At 42.3% G+C, this 26,504-nt stretch overlaps 1 protein-coding gene across 9 annotated transcripts in view; it reads right to left on the reverse strand.

The window, feature by feature from the left end:
- Window positions 1-26,504, reverse strand: part of WWOX (WW domain containing oxidoreductase) — a 1,119,479-nt gene that overhangs the window by 747,343 nt on the left and 345,632 nt on the right. The window contains exon 9 of one of the 9 annotated variants that reach the window (XR_002519090.2): window positions 5,606-5,891. The exons of 7 other annotated variants lie outside the window; for them this stretch is intronic. Coding sequence is in view for 1 of the 2 variants with exons in the window: in XM_021931563.2 (XP_021787255.1) it covers window positions 5,784-5,891 (108 nt within the window). In the remaining variant the exon portion in view is untranslated. Of the gene's footprint in view, window positions 1-5,098; window positions 5,892-26,504 lie in introns of those variants that run through there. One more of the 9 variants, XM_021931563.2, reaches the window with a different exon arrangement.

The following is a 26,504-nucleotide window of genomic DNA, read 5'->3' on the forward strand; positions in this document are numbered from 1 at the left end:
CTTATGTGTTAGCTTCTTTTGGCTGAGATGAAATTCACATAACATAAATTATTACAAAGTGTACAATTTCCTGTCATTTAGTACATTCGCAGTGTTGTAGAGCTATCACCTCTATCTAGTTCCAAAACATTTTCACCACCCCAAAGCAAACTTGTACCCAATGGTCCAGCGAGCGCAGTGGCTTGTGGCTCATCCCTGTAATCCCAGCACTTTGGGAGGCCTAGGTAGGTGGATCACAAGGTCAGGAGATCGAGACCACCCTGGCTAACACAGTGAAACCGCGTCTCTACCAAAAATACAAAAAATTAGTTGAGCGTGGTGGCGGGCACCTATAGTCCCAGCTACTCGGAAGGCTGAGGCAGGAGAATGGCAGGAATCCTGGAGGCGGAGTTTTCAGTGAGCCGAGATCACGCCATGGTACTCCAGCCTGGGCAACAGAGCGAGACTCCATCTCAAAAAAGAAAAAGAAAAAAGAAACTTGTACCCATTAACAGTCATTCCCTACTCCCCTTACCCTCGTCACCCCAGAAACCACCAATGTGTATTCTGTCTTTACAAATTTGCCTACTCTGCATATTTTATATAAATGGAATATCATATGTGACCTCTTGGGTCTAATGTGCTAGCCTCTTTTAATTTAAAAGTAAGACAAGCCCAACAGAATACAATTCAGACTCTAAAGATCAATTATTCAGAAAAATTCATGAAACACAGAATACATTTTAAAAAATAAGTTGATTCCACTACTGGTGCCCTCCAACGATGGGTATTACTTACCTGGACAATTAAAACGAAATATGCTAAATTTACATACCAAGGAGCATTCACAAGGGAGTAAATTACTAAAACAGATTTCATAGGTGGAAAGTATGAACACGTTCCTGAAAAGCATATTAAATTCAGAGATGATGGGTCCATGTGAGTTACTAGTGAAAAGATATCATTCAGGGATATTTCCCAAAATTTTAACTTGTGCTCATGTGATAAAAACAGACAGTTCTTTAACAAACCCTCCCCCAGGCTGGGTGTAGTGGCTCACGCCTGTAATCCCAGCACTTTGGGAGGCCGAGGCGGGTGGATCACTTGAGTTCAGGAGTTCGAGAGTGGCCTGGGCAACATAGCAAGACCCCATCTCTTAAAAAAAGAAAACAGCAAAAGACAAATCCTCCCTCAGGGCCACGTTCAGAAATGGTAAAGAAGGCTGAATGGTTTTAAGTCTAAATCAGTACGATTTCCAACCAGGATTATTTATCTGCCTTAGAATAGGAATTTTTATAATTCTATGATACGATTTGTCTGTGTCCCCACCCAAATCTCATCTTGAATTACAGTTCCGATAATTCCCATGTGTCATGGTAGGGACCCAGAGGGAGGTAACTGAGTCACAGCCATGGGATCTGCCTGTGCTGTTCCCTTGATAGTGAGTAAGTCACACGAGATCTGATGGTTTCATAAAGGGCAGTTCCCCTGGACATGCTTTCTTGCCTGCTGCCATGTAAGATGTGCCTTTGCTCTTCCTTTGCCTTCTGCCATGATTTTGAGTCCTCCCCAATCAGGTGGAATGACTGAGTTCAGTAAACTGCTCTCTCTTTATAAGTTACCCAGTCTTGGGTATTTCTTCATAGCAGTATGAAAATGGAGTAATACGTTTTATTTCTTCTTTCTCTGATTTTCCTTACTGAGGGTCTAACATGTCCCCAGATCAGAACAGAGAGTTGCAGTGGCCCTTTCTTCAAAAAGGAGACTGAATTCCCTTCAGGAATGAAGCCTCCCAGGAAGAATTGTTGCAGGTTTGGGGGCCACATAAGAAACAAGGCAGAAGCTCTGGATTTACAGAGGGGGAAATGCAGACAGATCTGCCTTCAAATCCTGACTTGCTTCTGACATAGCCTCTAACCTGCACCTTTACCTTCTAGAAAACAGGGATCCCTTGAAGGATCGCCATGAAGATTCAAGGAAACATGGCACACGGTAAGCATCCAATAAATCCTAGTAGTTTGTGATACTAATTGTATTCAGTCAACTGGTCAAGGTGCTTTCTGCGGACTACCGGAAACTGAGCATTAACTTTTGGCCAGGCTCTCCATTATCTCCCTGCCTCTCTACCTCTGTGCCTCCTTCCCTCTCTTCCTCCTTCTCTCTCTTCTTTCCTTCCTCCCTTCCCCCCTCTCCTCTTTCCTTCTTTTTTCTTTTTGCCTCCCTTCATCTCCCTATCATCCTCCATCTCCCTCCATCTCTCCCTCTCTTCCTTCCATCCTTTCCTTCCATTCTACTTAGTATTAGACAACCCAGAGCATCCCTTGTCCACAACACTAAGCAACAAGCCTTAGGTCTCAGTGTTCCTCACGCCACATCTCTCTGAGATGAATGGGTCAGAGCCCTTCCCACATCCTGACCAGCTGTCACCGGTGTGGCTGTGCTCTGATCAGCTTCATCTACTCTTCAACAGACCACTGCCTTGCCTGTACTAGGTCCTGACCTCCAGATCAACAACCTAAGATTTCTGTTCCCTTGGAGAAAGACGCCCTTAATGGGATGGCAGCTCCACCAGCAGTACAAACTGAACATCCTCATCCTGAGCCCCAAAGGTCCATACTAGAAAATTAGGGAAGTTTCGCTCACCCTCTTAAATTACCAGGTCATCATTTGCAAACAGGACTCCCTCATAAAACACTTCTTTAAACCCTTTACTTGATCATAAACCCTAACCTAAGACACATCAGCCCTGGGGTGAAGTAAGCATTAGAATTACCCAAGTTTTGTGGAGCAGAGGGAGAGCCAGATGACAGAGTTTCAGCCAACAGATTCTAACAGTCACAGAATCAAAAAATATTTATTGAGAACCTACTACGTGCCAGATTCGTAAGATGTGTCAGTGTAAATGATCTCATTATCTCATCTCATTTTTCTCTACTAGGCATCCTGGTAGACTATCCTACTCAAAACAATACAAATGACCAGTTACATGTTTATCAATAATGACAGCTACTCAGCACCTGTGAACAATGCTGGATGGCCGCTGCTTCTGTGAATTTGAAGAAAAATTTTGCTGCAAGGCATGGAAACATCTCCAGTCTATACAAATTACCAGTTGGACACCCTGGGTTTGAAGGGTTATCCTTTTTAACCAGGCTGGCAATTCATTAAGCACCAGATAAGAATTTCTTCGAATGCTTTTTACTACGGATGGACATTGCTTACCTACACCTGCAAGGGCGCCTCCAACACGCTCAATTCACCTAAAATAACCCTGCATTCAGAAAAACACCAAGCTCAAGTGTGTAATTCCTCAATGCTGCCTATTTATTTTCTTTCGTGTTTTCACTCTAGCACGCCAACCCCAAATCTGCTACAGTGACATAGAATTGCAGTGGGATACGGATCTAACATGAAGCAAAGACCTCCCCCTGCCTCAGCAAAAGCAAATAAAACAAAAGTTCAACCAGCCTCAAAGCCAGTGTGCATAAATGTCACTGCTTCTGCAAAGAGGAGAGATCAGAGGACATGTATGAAATCACAGTCCTCCCAGGGTGGTGGGAAAAGGTTACTGTAGTGTGTTCTAAAGGAGGAACAGGGTACCCAAGGAAAACAGCAAGGACAGGGCAAGACCCGGGAAAGCAACAAAAATTTGGATGTTGTCTGTGTGGCTGCCCCAGTGCCCGCTGCCTCGTTTCTCACAGCTAATCAAGGGAAACGTAACTAGTCCAGGCGGCAGGACGAGTTTACAACAACTGACAGTAACTATAACATACGCCAGTTTGTATTAAGATGTTATTGCACCTTTCCAGTTCTAATCACCAATTATGACTCTATTACTCCTACTTGGCAGTTCATCTGCTCCTGCCTCCGCTAAGGGCGACTTGGAGACGGACCTCTGATCTCCCAGTTCCACTTCAGTGAGCACTCAGCACGGCGGCTGTCATTTGCAGACACTGAAGAGGTAAGGCATTGCTTTTGCTCAGATAACTGTACCTGACCTTACAACAATTTACTAAGGAAATACCTGCTTAATAGCAGTGTGAGTGCAGTTTCCTTTATGCTGGCAACAGCGCTGCAAATTAGCGACAACAGGATAAATCTATGGCCGGCTCACTAGACACTTCATTAAATCACTGTTCTCTTGCCTTGTAGAGCGCTAATAGAATCACAGCCCTCGTTAGCTACTGAATAAAAGATCAATCACAGACTTTGAAAGCTCCTGCTACCAGCTTCCAGAGGAAACAAGGGGGAAAAAAAAAAAAAAAAAAAAAGAGTGTGAGCGAGAGAGAGAGATATTTAGGATCATCGCTGAGATTCTGAATGGCCTCGCTGCAAGTTGCTTAAATTACCTTTTCCACAACTGACTCCAACTGTAATACTCAGAGGAACTTGTTAAGCCTGCCTTCAAGAGCAGCACTCTAATATATGACTGCTAGACCCTGGTCAAAAGTTCATAATGTGCATATGTAAAAAGGTACTAAATTGCCTGAGGGCTAAAACCAGAGGAGTTTAATTGTAGCAAAATGCTGAAAATGGTCTGTTGAGGGTCCTTCTATTGGGATACTGCTGGCTCTGGCTGATTGAAGTACAGAACATAAAAGTCTTACAACAATATTTCCTTAAATGCTGGGGAAACTGCCAGCAGTTGGTATTGCATGAATGTTGTGGTTAAAGAAAAACATTTTCCTCCCCTAAAATAAATAGAGTATTAAAAACTGCTCCAGCCCATAATTCTAAAGCATGACGGGAAAAGGGAGGGCTCGATGATCATAAATAAGGTATAATTCATAGGGCATGTCCAATCGACTTGCTGTGTATTTTTACATGGGGCACATTGAAGGTATTCAGGCATGACCTGTGAGGGTTTTTGAGCTGTGCATGGCTGTGATTGTGAAAACAGCTTTGCACTGAAATAACAGCAGCTCCTGGCTGCCTTACCTGTCACTGGGTTAGACATACACACACGGGGACCCTTGCAAAAGATCTGTTTGACTTGTCTTTATTTCTTTCATAAAACAAGATCAGGAGTCCCACCTATGCACACATTCTACTTATTTGGCTGGGTTTCCCATGCCCAGAATTCTTTACCATCTGTAAATAAACTCTTTTCCTCTTGTTCTTTTTTTTTTTTTTTCTCCCTTTCCTTTCTGGCCTTACTGATGAGTTCCTCATTTGGATAATGGACAGTGCAAGAGCAGCGGATGGTGACTCAGAATGCTGGGAGGGCCTATGTCTAACACAGGGTGCCCAGGAGGAGCTAGAATTGGACAGGTGGGCTCTCTGATTTAAAATAAGTACATGAGAAAGTTGAGGCCGGCAGTCATGGATAGTGAAATCTGTATCCACAAGTCACTTTAATCAAGTTAAAAAAAGTATCAAACATGGAATTCTGCACTTTTGTCGTGGCAGCAAGCTTCCAAAGCAACACAGTAATAGACGTACACTTTAACAACCACCAACACCGCGTCAGATGTCCACTCCTCAAGTATGAAACTTGTACAGTAGCGTGGCTTCTATCTGTGGCAAGAACTTAGTAATCAAGATTAGTGACACCCCTGACCCTAGTGACATCTGGAGGGCCCATTTCTTCAGCATTATTCTCCACAGAAAACACTTTCAAACTCACCGTGAGATGCAAGTGATGTGTCCTCACGTGACAGAGCAAATCACTCAACTGAAACAGAGCATTCGTTTAGTATTTACGGTCACGAGGATTGCGTCAAGATCACTCCATCTTGTGGACTCCATCCTTGCTATGCCACGTGGATCGAATGTCATGTTTAAAAAGTGGTCAAGTCTACTCTTTAGTTCTTCAAAATCAAGGACACAGCAGGCCACTGGACATGTCTGCCACAGGCCGCATCAGTTCTCTCTTTTCTAAGCTCCAAGTCTGAGTCATTCAGGCCAACGTTCTGCAAAACAAACGGGCAGCTATGGAACAGCTAGTACGGTGTTGGTATCTGTCCTATTCAGGGTTGGAGAAATCTGCGCACTGGAAGCGTGAGTATTCAGGGAGGAAAGGAGAGAAAAAGACATAGAGTAGACCGAAGACAGGTTATTAAACTGAAAACAACTAAGGAAAGTATCAGCCAGGCAGGGTACCTATAATCTCAGCACTTTGCAAGGCCAAGGAGAGGTCAGGAGTTCGAGACCAGCCTGGCCAATGTGGTGAAACCCCGTCTCTACAAAAAATACAAAAAATAGCTGGGTGTGGTGGTGCATGCCTGTAAAACCAGCTATTTGGGAGGCTGAGGCACAAGAATCTCTTGAATCTGGGGGACACAGGTTGCAGTGAGCCCAGATAACACCACTGCACTCCAGCCTAGGCAAAAGAGAGAGACTCTGTGGGATGGGGAAGGGAGGGGAGGGGAGGGGAAGGCATAGTGGAGTCCAGGTACAGTGGCTCATGCCTGTAATCCCAGCACTTTGGGAGGCCGAGGTAGGCGGACTGCCTGAGCCCAGGAGTTCAAGACCAGCCTGAGCAACATGGTAAAAACCCATCTCTATAATAAATACAAAAAAATTAGCTGGGCATGCTGGCATGTGCCTGTAGTCCTAACTACCCAGGAGGCTGAGATGGGAGGATCACCTGAGCCAGAGTGGTTAAGACTGCAGTGAGCCATGACTGCACCACTGCACTCCAGCCTGGGTGACAGAGTAAGACTCTATCTCAAAAAGAATTAAAATAAAATAAAATCTAGTCTAACAAATTTTCATTTCCAGCATCAAATAGGCCTTCAGGCTGAATGTAAATGCAAACATGTCACTGGTATTATTTTTAAATACTTAACTGCATTTAAACCAGAAGAGGATTTCCAAGAATATCCATTGGCAAACATCAGCAATCTGTAATAATGGCACACGCAAGTGCAGAAAGTAAATTTTGCTTCATAAAAAGCCATTGATGCCTGATCGCTTACAATTAAGCCATATACCACAAATATTCATGTGCACAGAGTTTAAGGAAAACATGAAGCAAAGCAAGAATATGCAAAATGGCAGATACCACATGACCTTGATGGTTAGAGAAGGAAAAAAACAGAAGGAAGAGGAAAAGCTGCTTCTCCTGATGAAAGATGAAATCATGCTCCACTTGTAGGCCACTTGGAAATATCCAGTTACTTATGCAAGAAAAGGGCATATATTAAAAATGCTGGGGATACCATGTCTGCTAAAACACAAAATAGGCGGCCGGGCGCGGTAGCTCACGCCTGTAATCCCAGCACTTTGGGAGGCCGAGATGGAGAAATCACAAGGTCAGGAGATCGAGAACATCCTGGCTAACACGGTGAAACCCCCGTCTCTACTAAAAATACAAAAAAATTAGCCGGGTGTGGTGGCAGGTGCCTGTAGTCCCAGCTACTCAGGAGGCTGAGGCAGGAGAATGGCATGAACCTGGGAGGCAGAACTTGCAGTGAGCTGAGATCACACCTCTGCACTCTAGCCTGGGCGACAGAGCAAGACTCCACCTCAAAAAACAACAACAACAACAACAACAAAAAACACATAAAATAGGCTAATTTCTTGGTGCCTGGTGAAAAGGGCATTACACCACTCTTTCCGTGTGAACTTACAACAGTCTCTTAACCTTTCAGGGTTCGGCTTCTTAATCTCTACATTAATAGCTTTGGCCTCGATAACCTCTAAGGTTATAGGAAACTATGGGCACCTGAGAAGGCTAAAGGAAGCTTCATTTAATCTTTGCACGCAAGGCCCTTGCGGATCAGTTCTTCCAAAGTCATCTGCTGGCTTCCATTTAGATACTGTAATCCATTAGTTTACTAACAGAATGCCTCTAGGTTGTAATTAATAGAACCAACTAGCCTGGGACAACTTCAAGTAGTTGTGTAAGGGAAGTAAATTAAATGCTGAGGTGACACAGACAATGAATATTGTTGGAAATGAAAATTTTTTTCCCCTCACCGGCCAAATAAGAATATACTAATCATCCCACAGCCTCCCGTCCCCTTTCCCAACCTCTACGTGCTAATTCCACCCCCAACACTACACAGATAAAACATAGCGCCACCTATTAGCAGCCACTAGTATTTGTATGCATTTACACATATACTTCTGTGTATGTATACACACATAAATAGACACGTATTTTTAAATGTCAGATTGTCTTCGCTAATATTAATGTTAAAAAATTAATTTATATTATTTTTATTTTTATATGTTGTAAAATAAATTAAAATGACCACATATGTTGTAAATATGAGATAAGAAAATCAATAAACGTTTAAGGAAAACAATAGTATACCAATGGCCTGGCATGATGGCTTGTACCTGTAATCCCAGCACTTTGCAAGACTGAGGTGGGAAGATGGCTTGAGCACAGGAGTTCCAGACCAGCCTGGGCAAGATAGGGAGACCTTGTCTCTACAGAAATTCAAAAACATTTAGCAGAGCATGGTGGCATTGCCTACAGTCCAAGCTACTTGGGAGGCTAAGGCGGGAGGACTGCTTGAGTCCAGGAGGTCAAGACTGCAGTGAGCTGTGATCACGCTGCTGAACTCTAGCCTGGATAACAGAGCGAGACTCTGTCTCAAAAAAAAAAAAAAAAAAAAAAAAAGCTATACCAATGAAACAATTAATTGGCAGGGAATAGAAGAGGGCAGAATATATAATAAAACAATCTGTAGGGTAAGTTCGGCAAAATCACGGAACACGCCTTCGTATCTGAAGGATTTCTCTTCTAGAAACAAGGGGATTCAAACCCCAGCATGAGAAGTCAGGCAAGTTACTAAGCCCAGGGAAAGCTGCTAAGTCCATGTTCTTTTTTTTTTTTTTTTTTTTTACTTTTTTAAAATTTTATTTTTATTTTTATTTTGGCGAGACCGAGTCTCGCTCTGTTACCCAGGCTGGAGTACAGTGGCGCCATCTTGCCTCATTGCAACCTCCACCTCCCGGGTTCAAGCGATTCTCCTGCCTCAGCCTCCCGATAGCTGGGATTACAAGCACCCGCCACTACGCTCAGATAATTTTTGTATTTTTAGAAGAGATGAGGTTTCACCATGTTGGCCAGGCTGGTCTCCAATTCCTGACCTCAGGTGATTCACCTGCCTCAGCCTCCCAAAGTGCTGGGATTACAGGCATGAGCCACTGCATCTAGCCAGTTCATGTTATTTTCATGTGTGTCCTCTGTGGCCGCCACACACATTGTAAATGCAGAGTCTTATAAAAATAGCTATTAAGATTTCCCCAAAGAAAGCTTAGCACTTGGGGGAAAAAAAAATGCTGAATGAAAAAAAAGTTTTTCTATTTCCACCTACCAATTGGTAACATTCACTTTTGCTTTCTCAGGACGTATGTGCAAGACACGAAGCAATACCTGCTTGGTGCAGCTCTTTATCCAAAGACCTGTACTTCGTCATTACTTTGATGGAATCAAGAGAACAAGTAGCAAATCTGAACTGAATGAAAAGACTTTTTTCCGCTTTATTTAAAGTTGTGCAATGGCATATTTGCAGGACAGCTTTTGCTACCTCGGGATAATCCTGTTCCAGAAGAACTGTTATCTGAGATCCGAGGAAGGTTCCTGAAAGGTCTATTGATGAAGACAACAGAAACAAAACCAGGAAGGGTGCAGACACAGACACGATCACAGAGAACGTTACCATTCGGTCTGAACTGCACAGCAGATTCAAATCGTACGGTGGGCACATACTGTGTGACATTTCAACATCAAATAAACCAGCCTGCCAGTAGCATCGTTTAAGTTAGCAACAATGCTGCCAGCCCACAAGGGGATGTGCATCTTCCCTCTTCAAACAATGCAAGTAACTCTTTTTAAGGGTGATCAGTCAACGCCATGTGCACTAATTCGATAGTTCCGTCATCAGATGCATTGCAAATTTCATTACGGATTTTAAATCATGTTAACATGGTTTGTTAATGTTGGTATTCACTAAAAGGCCACAGCTCTTTAAATAATGAATGGGCATGATAATTTTTACACATATTATGAAAGTGACACATGTGGCTATTCTACCCATTCTCTTAGAATCTGTCTTACATCCTTAGCTAAGGGTCATCAACAAAAAGATATATCAGGATGTTTCAGAGACGCAACCGATTCACAATTTTTTAAATTATTTATAAAAATAAACTACATGTCCATCAGAAGAAAAAAATACTTCAAATTACGTTAAACTATTGTTCTATATTAGCTCTATCAGGTATCCCTGGGACAAGAATTTAATGCTACTGATTAAGAAAGCAAACCAAAAAAAGACAAAACATTTTCTTAAGTGCTAAATTAAACTTAAATATCAAATAGTTTCTATTACTTTTTTGTTTATGCACACATGCATAAACAAAATTAACTTTTTTTAAAAAGGCTGTTTCTACTGCTACTTGTGCAACATGAGGACTATTTTTTTCTCTTGCCTCCCAGCCTCCAACACTATTCACAGACACTCGTGACATTTCTAAATGGTCAACTCTTCCAGCCTCTCTTTTGGTGTCTATATTAAAAATGTCTCCCTCTTCCCAACTCACTGTTTTGCTGCTATAAAAACAAACTCTGAAGCTCAGACACAACCGGGGGCCAACAGAGGCTGTGTGTGGCAGGGATTTAGAGCTTGGGCACTTCAGTCAGTTGGAAGGGGCCTGAATCCCACTCCACCCCCTTTAGTTGCATAGCCTTGTGCACATCACTGATTGCCTCTAAATTCCTTTGGTAGTAACAGGGAACGCTGCTCTCAAAGAATCAGCATGAGAAACAGATAAGGTACATAGCATAGGTCCTGGCCTATAGCCACTGCCAGCCTCAGCATATTCCGTCTCCCTTAAGTGCACAGATTAAAATAATGTTAACACAAATGCTAGTCTAAAAAATGTAAAAATAAATGTTAGTTTTTTTAAATCTCATCATCACTGTTCACTTTTGTCATCATCAACTTTAACATGAGGTCCTTGGTGGCCTTTTTTTTTTTTTAACCTTCACCTCCCCAAGGCATCATTACAAATTCATGTTCATTACTTGAGCCTTTGCTATAATATTGAATTTGTCTTGACATAAATTTTGAAATTTTGTCATTTTGTTTTGCATTAATTTTTTTTATTTTGCTTGTTTGTTTTTTGAGAGAGTCTTGCTCTATAACCCAGGCTGGAGTGCAGTGGCGCAATCTCGGCTCACGGCAGCCTCCTACTCTTGGGTTCAAGCAATTCTCGTGCCTCAGCATCCCGAGTAGCTGGGACTACAGGCACACACCACCACACTCAGCTCATTTTTCTGTTTTTAGTAGAGATGGCATTTCACCATTTTGGGCAGGCTGGTCTCAAACTTCTGAACTCTGGTGATCCATCGATCTCGGCCTCCCAAAGTACTGGGATGACAGGTGTGAGCCACCATGCCCAGACTCTATTTTTTTAAATATTAGATTAAAATATCATTTATCTTCATTACTGAGCTTTTTAGCACCCCCGTAAGTTTGTCCATAGTCCTTATCCCAGCCCAGCTACAGCTGCAAAGGGAACCTAAAATTCTCTAATTTGTGTCAACACGTTTGCCTCCGACACATCATCCAAGTCTCAGTAAAGATATCATCTCTGTTCTGCAACTTTATCTGACTCCTCTTGTATCTACCCTCAAGACAGAAAAGTCACACATCCTAGTGCTGCTCATCTCACCTCCCTTTCCCATTCTCCCCATCTCCGTCCTCCTAAGGTAGGCACCCATACATCCAGAACACCTAGATCATTTTTGCATTTGCTACGCCTAAAGTCAGTACCTGACACGTGGGGCACTCAATGAACGTTTATCAGAGGGGAGCAGATCAAACAGTATTGGGGCAGTGACTGTCAAAGGCCAGACTGTGATCTAGTGGGGTGGTGAAACCAACAGTGGATATTGAAACTGGGCCATTATTGGCACATGCACAAACAAAAACAAACAAACAAAAAAAACACAGCTGGGCACAGTGGCTCAAGCCTGTAATCCCAGCACTTTGGGAAGCCGAGGAGGATGGATCCTCTGAGGTTGGGAGTTCGAGACCAGCATGACCAACAATCTCTGCTAAAAATACAAAAAAAAAAAAATAGCTGGGCGTGGTGGCACATGCCTGTAATCCCAGCTACACAGGAGGCTAAGGCAGAAGAATCACTTGATCCTGGAAGGTGGAGGTTGGGGTCTGCCGAGATCGCACCACTGTACTCCAGCCTGGGCAACAAGAATGAAATTCCATCTCAAAAACAACAACAACAACAAAAAACACAACCAAGAAAAAAAAACAGCAGAGGACACTGCTCATAGGTAAAAGTATCATTTTGTAAAACTTTTATTTCAGACAAATACACACACATGCCTATAATACACACACACATACACATACACACACACACGAATATACATAAGTATAAATGCATTGGGTTACAACAGAAAAAACTTAGGTAGTGGTCCAAAAAAGTTTGAGAGATGCTGTTTGAGAGCAACATACAACACCTTGATCTGTCTATCAGAAACTGTCATGCCACAGCCTACAGAAATCAAGGCTTCCAAAGTCATCCAAAACATTGAAAGTCTGGGAAACAATGAGATTAGCAGTATGCCCAGAGACCAATCCTCAAGAAATAAGAAACTCTAGAATACCGGAGGAGGCTTGCTGGGGAATGGCTTGGGTATTAGATAATAAATGCTGATCTTTCATCAAATTAATGGCATATATTTCTCATTGAAATCACTGCATCACAAAAACTCAATGACAACAAAAACCAGATGTGGTGAAATCGAGATCTGCCTAATCTAAAAGTTAGACTTGGTGGAAAAAATTGACGCCAAAGGAAACTCACAATAGAAAAAGCTGTACAACTTGGCATGTACAGAAAACAGATACATGAAATCTTCACTATAAAATAAATATAAAAAATGGTTTTGGTAAAAAGGATTTCAATAAAAGAATAGCTTAACTATCTTTGCACTGTTTAAAAACTGGATCAAAGTATTTAATTGACTTAATGGAATTCACCCTGTATTACATTTCATGAAAAAAATTGATCAGTGTTGATACAGCACTGATTAAAATGTTTTATTCATAAACAGAGTTAAAAAAAAATCTTCAGGATAAAAATAGCAGGGCTGAAGTGGCTGGTTTTATCTCTTCCTACCCCAGACAGATTTTCTAACTGCACAAGCCTGTCTGCACGATATAACTTGAACAAACCCATGTATTGAGTCCTTACTGTCTGCAAGCGTCCATTTGCATTGCTATCGCTAGCTCCTGTTGTCTTCATAAACCATCTTAAATGAACTGAATACAATTTTTTTTTTTTTTTTGAGACGTAGTCTCGCTCATTTGCCCAGGCTGAAGTGCTGTGGCGTGATCCCTGCTCACTGCCACTTCCACCTCTCGGGTTCAAGCGATTCTCCTGCCTCAGCCTCCCAAGCAGCTGGGATTACAGTCACCGCCACCATGCCCAGCTAATTTCTGTATTTTTAGTAGAGACGGGGTCTCACCATATTGGCCAGGCTGTTCTCAAACTCCTGACCTTAGGTGTTAGGTGATCCTCCCACCTCGGCCTCCCAAAGTGCCAGGATTACAGAAATGAGCTACCACACAGGGCTGAGAAATAAATTTTTTTACAAATACACATTTAAGATATAAATAGCTGCAGCCTGGCCAACATGATGAAACGATGAAACCCCATCTTCACAAAAATACAAAAATTAGCCAGGTATGAAGGTGGGTGCCTGTAATCCCAGCTACTCGGGAGGCTGAGAGAGGAGGACCACTTAGGCCGAGAAGGTTGAGGCTCATGAGGCTGCAGTGAGCTGTAATCTTGCCACTGTACTTTAGACTGGGCAACAGAGTAAGATTCCCTCTCTCTCCCTCTCTCTCTCTTTATATATATAAATAGCTCACTGGAAAACAACAGCAGTCATAGGGGAAAGGGAATAGTAGAAAAACAGAAAAAGATCGAAAGACATAAGTATGTATTTATTAAGGCCAGGCACAGTGGTTCATGCCTGTAATCCCAGCACTTTGGGAGGCTAAGGTGGGCACATCACATGGAGGTCAGGAGTTCAATACCAGCCTGGCCAACATGGTAAAACCTAGACTCTACTAAAAACATAAAAATTAGCCAGGTGTGGTAGTGCATGCCTATAGTCCCAGCTATTCAGGAGGCTGAGGCAGAATAGCGTGAACCCGGGAGGCAGAGGTTTCAATGAGTCAAGATCACGCCACTGCACTCCAGCCTGGGCAACGGAGTGAGACTCCATCAAAAAAAAAAAAAAGAGAGAGAGAGAGAGAGAAATATTTATTAGGTCCTTGATGAACTGTGATTACATGTACACACACATGCATACACACATGAACACAAACATATCTAATTAAAAGATCTGCCATCTGGGCTGCTGGCAGACTGCATTCAATAACTAGCATGTGAATCATATGAGAGTAAAAAAAAAATTGAAAAAAATCTAAAACTGAAGACAGGATGGTTTTCAAATATCCATTTGTTCAAAGGATGTTGTGCAAACTCTTTTGTTGAGTGTTGACAATTCAGAAATATGTCCAAAGTACCGATCAAGATAAAGTTACTTTTGGCCTGGTATTAAGAGATTCTGTGGGATATGCCTGTACTTCAACATAAATCATTTTATTAATTCAAATTTGACCTGCTTCGAAAAAAGGGATCTAACATGACTTAAAGAAAGAACATGCATGGCGGGGCACGGTGGCTCACACCTGTAATCCCAGCACTTTGGGAGGCCGAGGCGGGCGGATCACGAGGTCAGGAGATCCAGACCATCCTGGCTGACATGGTGAAACCCCGTCTCTACCAAAAATACAAAAAATTAGCTGGGCGCAGTGGCGGGCGCCTGTAGTCCCAGCTACTTGGAGGCTGAGGCAGGAGAATGGCGTGAACCCGGGAGGCAGAGCTTGCAGTGAGCTGAGATCGCGCCACTGCACTCCAGCCTGGGTGACAGAGCAAGACTCCGTCTCAAAAAAAAAAAAAAGAAAGAAAGAAAGAACAGCAGAGAACAAGGTGAATATAATGCATTAGATTCACTAAAAATGGAAACAAGTTGATATGCTAACCATTGCATTAATATGGCCTGAAAAAAGGCAGTGTTGAACTGAGGGTTCCAACAGTACATGATGTTATAATTTCATTATCAAATGGAAGGAATGGTGGCAGTTCCCCAAGGCTTTTCCTTAGAATCAAGAATTGAAGAGTATTTCTTACCTGCAGTGGCATAACTCCGTATGTTTGGGCGTCAGATAATCAGTAATATCCTTGACAATAACTGTCTGTATGGCCTCAGAAATCAGTAAGATGTCAGTAAAATTCACATTAACTGGTAGCACATGAAGAAGACGAGCATTACGTTTAGTATCTACTATACATCAAAGGTTTGAGCTGTGTCCTATACACCCCCCATCAACAGCCCAAAGATGTGGGAGCTACTTTCCCCATTTTACAGTGAAAAAGAAAACCCAAAGCCCAAAGAGGTAATGTGGCTGGCCAGTAGGTCACTAAAAGGAAGGGCCTGGATTCATTCCAGGCTGGTTTCTTCAACTTCAAGATCCTGTGTTCTTATGGCGCGTCTGCTACCTCACATTGCATCCTTCTGCAACCAAACTCAGCGAAATATGCTCTTCTCAGCTCCTCCCCATGCCGCCATGTTGGTAGTGGACTATGGAAAATAAATGAGTTTGACACATGAAACGTACTTGGAACAGAGCCTGAGCAAACTGAGTCCTAAGAAATGTGAGTTGTTTTATTATCTTTATCTTCTAGTTCTGCAGAATGTATATTCTTTCAGTGAAAAATCAGTCAATCTCCTATTGTATCAAATACATTTCATATCTTCACATTACAGACTAACATGAGGACCTATACATGGTCAGGAGGACTTGGAAAAGGTGAGTTTAGTTTCTAATTTAAAAAAACAATGGCTTTGGATGAAATCGGCCTCCACTCTGGGTTCAAATAAGAACCCAACAGAGCCTTTAGCTTGGCAATGAGATAAAGTGACACTGGAAGATGCAATAAACAAGCTTAAGTATAACGGGAAAGCAAACTGCAGTTCAAGAAAGGCTCTTCCAGGTTAGGGATAAAGGAATCCAATATATTCTTCTACTGTTCATACATAAGAAATATGCCAGCTCCTTCCCAGTGCTTGGAATAGGAAGGACAAAAAGCAGAAGAGAACTGTATTGTTTTCATTATTGGGTATATTTCAGAATCTAATTCTTTTGAAATATATTATAATTTTTTCTTTTAAGCACCACCTTATAATCTTTCTCAGAGGAAATCTGCTCTGGGTTAATATGCAGAATTCAGCCATGGTAATTTCATTATTTGGTCGTTTATGGTTATAGAGAATTAACAGAGGGACAAATCATACATGTAGCACACACAATAGCCAACAAGAAATGTTATGTTCTAAAACCAAAAAACAGACTTAACTGCATTCACCTCCCTGGAAATATAAAAATATCAAAAAAAGTTTAAGTTCCCAAATTTTACAGGTTTTCTTTTTTCTTTTAAAGAGTGAGAATACTAAGAAAACATTATGCAGCTCTCAGTAGTTGATATACAGTATTTTTTTTGGATCCAGCAAATATACTTTTTATAACTTTTCTCTGAAAGAAGGAACTTTTTAGCTCAGATTACTTGGACACTCTCACTGTTTATTCTTTCCTTTTTTGAGCAGTCAGAAGAGATTTCTCTCTCAGTACTTCAAATAAATAAGATATCCAGCTGAACAAACACCATACATTCTCATGGATTACTTTGGCTTCTTAAAGAATATTTCACTTTCTTTTTTCAAAATGTAAATGATTCAAGAGACCCCATCATATGAAACTGAAGGATGCGATGTTTAAAGTGGTTCAAATTCTACACAAGGTGGCATGTGAAGAAGCAAAAAGTCCAGCTCAGTAAAAGAGCTTGATATTTCATGGGGGAAATTTGAATTTTGCTAAATTAGATACTTTATTTATTATACATTTTTAACATGGTTGGCTTTATAACATGAAAACAAAACGTTAGTATTCAAAATAAATCTCAAACCTATTTTCTAAAAGCAGCAAAAGGTGGTTATTTTTCTTTTTTAGCTTCCTGCTTAAAAAAAAATCGTAACAATACAGCAACAAATCCTAGGATTACATATAGTCTAGATATTCTACATAGACTTTGAAATGATTGGCCAGCCTTACCTAGCTTTATGGCTTAAAAAAAAAAAAGTTCACACTTTCCGACTAGTTTTTATAACTTAAGTCCAAATTCTGCAATACACATTTCTTTAGAAAGATGATTTGGGCCATCGATTAACAAGGGCCCCTTCTACTAAAGCAACATGAAAACAAATACTTGACTTTAGGATACTTTATCTACTGGTTTGTTTATTCTTTTCATAAGCTTTCTTATTAAAGGACTAAATCTTATCTCCCATCCTAAAGCATAAACATATATATATGTGTGTATATATATATACACACACACACATACATATACATATTTACATAATTTTTTAAATGGGTACATTTGGTGCCTCTCTCAGCCCAGAAAGAGGGAAGATAAGGATGATGAAAGGATGCAAATAGGAAAAGACCAAAGAAAAGACAAAATTATCCGTAATAAACGCTATGGCTTCAGGCAGGCCAAGAAAAATCATCAAGTCCTGTGAGTAAATCTACCACCATGTAGCAGGGCCTCCAAAATGCACTAAAATCCAAAACAAAACTCAAGTTGTAGAGTGTGGTAGCTGGCCCTGATGACCCCTGCCTCTCAAGATTCATGCCACTGTGAAGTCCTTTCCCCTTTAACAAGGATCAGACTCAGTGATTTCCTTCTAACAAAAAGAATATGGCAAAAGCAGTAAGATGGCACTTCTGTGGTTACATTACAAAGAACTGTGACTTTCGTTTTACCAATGGATTCCATTTCCTTCTTGGCTTACCTGCTTCCATAAAGCCAGCAGCCATGATGGAGATCCCTACGTGGCAAGGAACCAAATACTAGGAAGGAAAGGAAGCCCTCAATTCACTGGCCCATAAGGACCTGAGTCCTGCCAGCAACCACATGGGCTTGGAAGTAGATCCTTCCCCCTTGAGCCTTGAGATTGTTACCTGGTATAATGCCTACGTGACAGCTGAATTTCTACCCTGTAATAACGCTGCTTATCTTTAAGAAACAGGACACCTGTGATAAAAAGTTCCCTCTGTAATCAGACCAGCTGAGATTTGTTAGAACCAAAACAGCTGACCCAAGGACTTAAAAAAGACCTCAGGCTTCATTATAATCTCATTTCCATGCTAAATGGCACTCTCACCAGCACCATGACAGTTGACAATCACCATGACAATGATCAAAAGAAGCCATAAAAGGATAAAAAGGAAGGCAACATTCGGCCAGGCCAGGCGCGGTGGCTCATGCCTGTAATCCCAGCATTTTGGGAGTCCGAGGCGTGCGGATCATGAGGTCAGGAGATTGAGACCATCCTGGCTAACCTGTGTAACCCCTCTCTACTAAAAATACAAAAAAATTAGCTGGGCATGGTGGCGGGCACCTGTAGTCCCAGCTACTCAGGAGGCTGAGGCAAGAGAATGGGGTGAACCCGGGAGGCAGAGCTTGCAGTGAGCCGAGATCGCGCCACTGCACTCCAGCCTGGGCGACAGAGGGAGACTCGTCTCAAAAATAAAAAAAAATAAAAATACACAAACAACGAAGGCAACACTCTGGTTCTGGGAAGTTCACTGCCCATCTCAAGAGAAGACATGATTATTTCTCCCCTTGATTTTAATGTCCAGCTTCTTCATTAAAACAACAACAACAAAGTCTATATTTCAACTTCCTCACCCCTCATTAGTGGAGCAGCTGATCTGTAAATTTGTGAGCACGCTCCTGCTTCTCAATTCCATGACCACTGAATAAAGCCTGTACTGCTTGACACTCACCTTTGGTTTTGTGTGTTACCTTCATGACACCCAACAGGCAAAGACCCCATTCTTTTGGGACGCCAGCGTTGTCGGTAAGAAGATGACTCCAGGCCAGTGGACAACTTGACTGCAGCATGAGAGACCCTAAAGCAGACAGCCCAGCTAAGCCATGGCTGCTACCTAATCTACAGAGACTGTAAAATAATGAATGTGTGTTGTATTAACCTGCTAACTATTGAGGTAATCTATTATGCAGTGATAGATAACTAATACACACAATTTTATCAATTTCTGCATTTCTGTTTTGCTCATCTTGAGGAATCTTACTCCCCTTTTATGAATTGCTGTGGTCCTTCGGTCAGCTTCAAAAACTGAGCTGAAGGGACCACATACTCACAGGCCGGTATTTCATTGCATGGATTGGGGGCAAGTAATGAGAGCAGGGCCATCGTCCCAAAACTTCTATTAATAACAGTTTCTAGGCCAGAAGCAGTGGCTCATGCCTGTAATCCCAACACATCGGGAGGCTGAGGCAGGCGGATCACTTGACGTCAGGAGTTCGAGACCAGCTGGGCCGGTATGGTGAAACCTCGTCTGCACTAAAAATACAGAAGTTAGCTGGGTGTGGTGGTGGGTGCCTGTAATCCCAGCTACTTGGGAGGCTGAGGCAGGAGGATCGATTACACCCAGGAGGTGGACGTTGTAGAAAACGGAGACTATGCCACTGCACTCCAGCCTGGGTGACAGAAGGAGACTCTGACTCCATAATAGTAGTAATAATGATGATGTTCTTCTGCTTTCCATGGCTGCTATCAGCTTAGAACAAAGTCTGCCTTCCTCCAGTACCCTCCGCCAACTCCCCAGTAACAGCTGTACAGGTTTGTGAAATGGAATCCTGCATGGTTTCTTTTTTCTTTCTCAAGTAAATGTCTACTTTTGCATTTCCTTTCACCTCCCACTAATTTTTAATCTGTTATCATTACCTTTTGGAACAATGGAGTCTAAGGGAGGCATGCATGTATGCAGATATCTACATAAATGTAGTTGAATAATTACATGTACACTTTCACCTCTGATAAATATGGATTCAATTCCATCCCTGTCACTTACTAGCTAAGGGAACTAAGACAGTTTACTTAGCACTTCTAAACTTCAGTTTCCTTGTCTGTAAAAGGAGGACAATTTTCTTGAACTTCTACAGGATGTAGAAATTCCACATGATGATGAAATAAGTTGCTTTACACAGATGTACTGATTTACAGTAAATGCTTAAGAAAAAATTTATTATAGTATTAAAATATTGCCATTGTTACTGGCATCAGAGTAAATGTACAGAGTTACAGATCTAGTTTCCTCTGTAATTTTAGAAAATCCATCTGCCCAGGGTCCCTTCCAAGGCTACACAGCAAACTTGAACTGAGCCAGATTTTTATAAGATCAAATACTCTGCTTGTTTCAGAAAACAGGAAATAACTACTCAAACATTTCTAAAAACCTTACTTTCGCAAGGCACTGTAGTGGACAGAGTACAGAGAAGCATAAATAAGATATTCTGCCATCATGACCTTCCAGTATAGCAAAGAAAAGCACAGGGCACATCATAATACACCTAAAATAAGTATATACTTGGCAGTAGCTCACGCCTGTCATCCCAGCACTTTGGGAGGCCAAGGTGGGTAGATCCCTTGAGGTGAGAAGTTCATGTCTAGCATGGTCAACATGGCAAAACTCTATCTCTACTAAAAATATAAAAATTAGCCGGGTGTAGTGGCACATGCCTGTAATCTCAGCTAGTCAGGAGGCTGAGGCTGGAGAATGGCTTGAACTCTGGAGGCAGAGGCTGCAGTGAGCTAATGCCACTGCATTCCAGCCTGGGAAACAGAGAGAGACTCCATCTCCCCACCTCCAAAAAAAAAAAGAAAGTATACACTTGGTACTATAGTTGATGTTCACCAAATAGTGAGAAAAACATACCATAATAAGTAGTTTTCATAAGGCAATAATGAACAATTAGAATATTAATTATAATATCAATAATAGTAGTAGTAAAATCATCACAATAATAACCCTTGCTGGCATTTACTGAGTTCCTGGGATGTGACAGAAATGCTTCCAAGTCTTTCCAGGCCTTCCTGTCTTCAGTCCTTGCAACAACCGCCTGAGGCAGGCAACATCTGGTGTCACAGCAAAGGCGGAAAAGGACCTGAGACTTCAGGATGTTGACCAAGGCCATGGAGAAGGCAAGGGGCAAAATTCGACATTTAAACCCAAGACCAACCCAAGAGGTGGAGACTGCAGTGACCCGAGATCACACCACCATACTCCAGAACAGAACAAGAATCTATCTAAAAAAAAAACAAAAAAAAAATTGGGGGCTGGGCATGGTGGCTTATGCCTATAATCCCAGGACTTCGGGAGGCTGAGGCGGGCGGATCACTTGAGGCCAGGAGTTCGAGACCACCCTGGCCAACATGGCGAAACCCCATCTCTACTAAAAATACAAACAATTTAGCCCAGTGTGGTGGTGCACATCTGTACTCCCAGCTACTAGGGAGGCTGAGGCACAAGAATCACTTGAACCCGAAAGGCAGAGGTTGCAGTGAGCCAAGATCATGCCACTGCACTCCAGCCTGGGGGACAGAGTGGGACTCTGTCTCAAAAAAGAAAAACATATTTTGAAATATGTTTATATTAATAGGAAGTTCCTAATTAATACAGTCCTCAGTATTTCAGGAAAAGAAAAATAAACCAAGACCTCCTCAGTCAAAAGCCCATACTCTTTCCATATTTCCTATCTAAGACTTGAAAAGAGCTTCACAGGTTACAAAATGTTCTCTGGAACATGGTCTCAAGTATGATGTGTATATTTCTTGACCTTTGTACATTAAACTGATAGTTTACTAACTAGTTTTATGGATGATCCCTACTGGTACCTTTTCATCACACCAAAGGAAGAAAAAGATATCACTACCATGAGCATTTCTGTTTTGCAGTTAGCCTTTCCAGATCTAAAAGAAGCAAAAAAAAAAACCCACTCATCAGTCCACATACAGCCAGCTACGCATTTGACTATTTTAGCCAAATGACGCGCCCGTTTTCCAAAGCAGAGCAAAGGCTAGGCTCATCAAAAACATAAGTAAAGCTGTTTCTTTTCTTTCCCCCCTGCACCCCCACTCCCCGCCCCAAGACAGAACCTTGCTCCGTCACCCAGGCTAGAGAACAGTGGCACGATCGCTGCTCATGGCAACCTCCACCTTCAGGGTTCAAGTGATTCTTGTGCTTCAGCCTCCTGAGTAGCTGGGACTACAGGAAAGCTCCACCACGCCCAGCTGATTTTTTTTTTTTTTTTTTTTTTTTTGTATTTTTAGTAGAGACAGGGTTTCATCGTGTTAGCTAGATTAGTTTCAAACTCCTGGCCTCAAGTGATCCAGCCCACCTCAGCCTGTAAACCTGTTTGCTTATTTGTTTTGTTTACTAACCAAAGGTGATCGTATTATTTCTTTCTGTGAAGATGAATTGGTGAAAACAATCACTCAAATTAAAGCTCCTTCCCGGGCTGAAGTCAGAGTGGTTTCTCCCTTCATGCCTATCGTCTGTCTTCCCAACATATGGTTCCCATGAGGACAGGGAACTTGTTTAGCATTCTGTCCCTAGCGGAGCACCTGGTTCATGTTAGATGCTCAATATTTGTTGAATGCCTGCGCATCAAAAAGATCTCGTGCCAAACTTTTTGTGGCCCACACACCAATTTACTCAGGTGAGAGCCCTTCTTCTAGAACATTTCCCCCCTTCACTGACTAATGCCCCAAATCCTTTCTGGAAGTAGATGGGGTACGATATTTACAAAAGGGCACAGGCTGAAAGAATGGCTTTTGGATAAAAAGAATCTAAACTCTACGACAGCTTATACCCTGATGTCAACCTGTAACATTTCTTTCCGTTCACCCCACGAGCTGGTACGTCCAGAAAGGTCTGCATGTTACAGATGGGCTCACCTGGCTCACCACACGATTAACTGAGATGCAGCAAGTTTTACTGCAGGTTTGGAACCTGGGATCTGAAACACACACACAAGAATTATGGAGCTTAAATGATACCTGTAGCATTTTCTAGGCCAGTCGTTCCAAGGACGACCCTATCACTTCCAAAAGTAACAGTAAAAGGGAGAAACAGTCACAGCAGCATTTGAGTGAGTTCTCTCCGAAGTCAAATATATTCCATTGAAAGAACTGCTCCTTGTCCCATAACTGTGTCCTTCCTACAATTTTGGACATGAAACTATCCATTCTCTTACAAAACAATGGTGGGTTCGGTTTTCATCCAAAATTTATGAAATACAGTATCTGCGGGCCCCTGTTAGTCTCCTTTTATTTCCATTCAAATTAAACTGTTCTATTAACCCACAGGATGACCATGCTTGGTTAACTGATTCATTTAACAGATAAGAAAACTGAGGACGAGAGAAGATAAGCGATTTGCTCAGAGACACACAATTGTCTAACGAGAGCACACTCTAAAATGACATTAGAATGAGTAAGACATAAAGAAGAAAACCCATGACCATAAAGCCCGGCACAGAGCTGGGAACATGTTCTCAGCTGATCTGCAAAGTGTTCCTTTTTCTTGGTGTAACAAGAAGAGGGACAGGGGTTCCATTTCCCGACGATTCCGAGCACCAGGTTTGAGCCCTCTTTGTTTTTGCTAGGAAAACATTACCTTACACCTCACAGGGAAAAATCAACATGTCCAGTGAGTTATACAAAAATCAATGTTCATAGAAGAAACCTTCCAGAAACATCATCATGGGGCAATACAAACTCCTGGCCTCAGTTTAATCACGCTGGCCTCCATTATCTAAACTGTGTGGCAGCCAAAAATCACTGGAAGTAAGTATGAAATCGGAGAAAAGGAAACTGAAGGGGGAGGATCAAAGAAGGCACCACAAACTTAAAAGAAAAAAGAAAAGTAATACAAGAGCTAGAAAGAGTTATAAAGAGGCAGTGCATTACCAAAATGCCAACGGGTACACAGAAGAAAAGGAAACCGGGAAGATAAAACTAGGGGAATTGCAAATCTTGGTTAAACGTTCATTAAATAATTTGTCACACATATTAAGGCCAGATAGTCACTTTCTCCCCCTCTCGGGTGCTCATTCAGGAACAAAGGCTGAGGCTGACTTGAGACACCATAAAGCAAGGCAGAAAAAATACAGTGATGAGATACTACAGCCTCACAAACGCAGATCTAGTTTCCTTCTCTTTGATTTTAACAAGAAAGTGGCCAATGTTTCCTCCAAGCTAAGGTGTGCTGTTGGTGTTAGTAAAACAGGCAACAGGGGGCGGAGCTTAAAATCTGCACTGTGGAAGCCTACTGAGTTCTGATGACCAGTGTGTAATCTGTCTTAGTGGTTCCTGAGGCTTGGACATACAGTTTGTTTGTTTGTTTGTTTGTTTTCTAGTCTCACTCTGTCACCCAGGCTGGAGTGCAGTGATGCTGCGATGTCAGCTCACGGCAACCTCCACCTCCCACGTTCAAGTGATTTTCATGTCTCAGCCTCCAAAGTAGCCGGGACAACAGACAAGAGCCACCACGCCCGACCAATTTTTTTCTATCTTTGTAGCAGAGACAGAGTTTCGCAGTGTTGACCAGGCTGGTCTTGAATCCCGACCTCAGGTGATTCATCCGCCTCGGCCTCCCAAAATGCTGGGATTACAGGCGTGAGCCACTGTGCCTGGTCCATATGAGGATTTTATGTTCAGTGTTAACAGGGAGAATTAGGCCTTTTATGACAGACACAGTGCCATCATTAGGAGAATGGGTATTTTTAAACAATGTGGAGAGAAGCCATCAATTTCTCGTGAAATAAGCCAGAAGCAGAAAGACAAATACTCTGTGATCTCACTTTCTGTGTGGAATCTAAAGCAGTCAAACTCACATAAGCAGAGAGTAGAGGGCGGTTCCCAGCAGGGGCTGGTAGTGAGGAAGTGGGAGGGGGTGGTGAACGGGGAGATAGTGGTCAAAGGATCCTAAGTTTCAGTTAGACAGAATGAATACGTTCTGGATCTATTGTACAGCATGATCAATACAGTTAACGACAGTTATAATAATAATGTATTATATACTTGACAATTGCTGAGACTAGACTTTCAATGTTCTTGCCACACACAAAAAATGATAGCTATGTAAGGTGATGGATATGCTCATTAGCTTGATTGTGGTAGTCATTTCACAATGCATATGTGTATCAAAACATCACAGTTCACACCATGAATACATATAATTTTTTTTTCTTTAGAGATAGGGTCTCGCTATGTCACCCAGGCTGCAGTGCAGGGGCACCATCGTAGCTCACTGCAGCCTTGAACTCCTAGGCTCAAGTCATCCTCCCACCTTGGCCTCATCAACTGTTAGGACTATAGGCATGAGCCACCATGCCCAGCCACAAACACACAGAGACACACACACACACACACATGAAATTTTTATTTGTCACTCATACCTCAGTAAAGTTGGGGAAAATAACGGTAATAATGACAGCAATAATAATGTTTACTGAGTATCTAGTATGTTCTGAATGCTGAACATTCATAATCTTTAATTTCTACTGCAAGTCAGTAACAATAGTAGTTAACATTTCTTAAGCATCTAGCACACTGTAGAGGCACTGAGTTCATAATGTCCTTAATTCTCAAGACAAGCCCATGAGGTAGTTCTAACATCTCAGTTTTACCCGTGAATCTTAATCAGGTTTTGAACCTTGCCCAAGAGTTACAATGGGAGGGAGCTAGGGTTGGACCCCAGAGCTGTCTAGCTCTAAAGCTTCTCCTGTGTCTCCTGTGCCCCGCCTCTCTCTCCTTACTTTCATTCCCTCCATACACACCCACACCGCTGGGTATGTCCCTTACATGTCATTTGACCGTGAGCTTGGGGGGACCTTCGGTACTTGCTGTGTGACTCTGGGCAGCTCTCCTTGCCTTATCTTTCATGTATTTACGCATTCTAAGCTGTAATTCCTTGCCTACCTCAGAGGCATAAAGGATAAGAAGTACATTAAGGACTCTCATTTATTGAGTCATCTTTCATGTATTCATTTACAAACATTTACTGAGAATTTACTGTATGGACCAGGGACACGGTGAGGTGAAGGCAAAAACAGCGCTGTCAAGAGAAGGGGAGCCAGACGTTAAATAAGAAACTACAGGCTGGGCGTGGTGGCTCACCTGAGATCAGGAGTTTGAGACCAGCTTGGCCAACATGGTAAAATCCTGTCTTTACTAAAAATACAAAAATCAGTCGTGTGTCGTGGTGCTTGCCTGTAATCCCAGCTACTCAGGAGGATGACACAGGAGAATCGCTTGAACCTGGGAGGCGGATGCTGCAGTGAGCCGAGATCATGCCACTGCACTCCAGCCCAGGTGACAGAGCAAGACAACTCCACCTCAAGAACAGGAAGGAAGGAAGGAAGGAAGGGAGGGAGGGAGGGAGGGAGGAAGGAAGGGAGGAAGGGAGGGAGGAAGGGAGGAAGGAAGGAAGGAAGAGAGGAGAGAGGAGAGAGGAGGAGAGAGGAGACAGAAGAGAGAAGAAAGAAAAGGAAAAAGAAAAAGAAACTACAGGCCAGGCATGGTGGCT

The sequence above is a fragment of the Papio anubis genome, chromosome 18 (assembly GCF_008728515.1).
Source record: "Papio anubis isolate 15944 chromosome 18, Panubis1.0, whole genome shotgun sequence".
Classification (NCBI taxonomy): domain Eukaryota; kingdom Metazoa; phylum Chordata; class Mammalia; order Primates; family Cercopithecidae; genus Papio; species Papio anubis.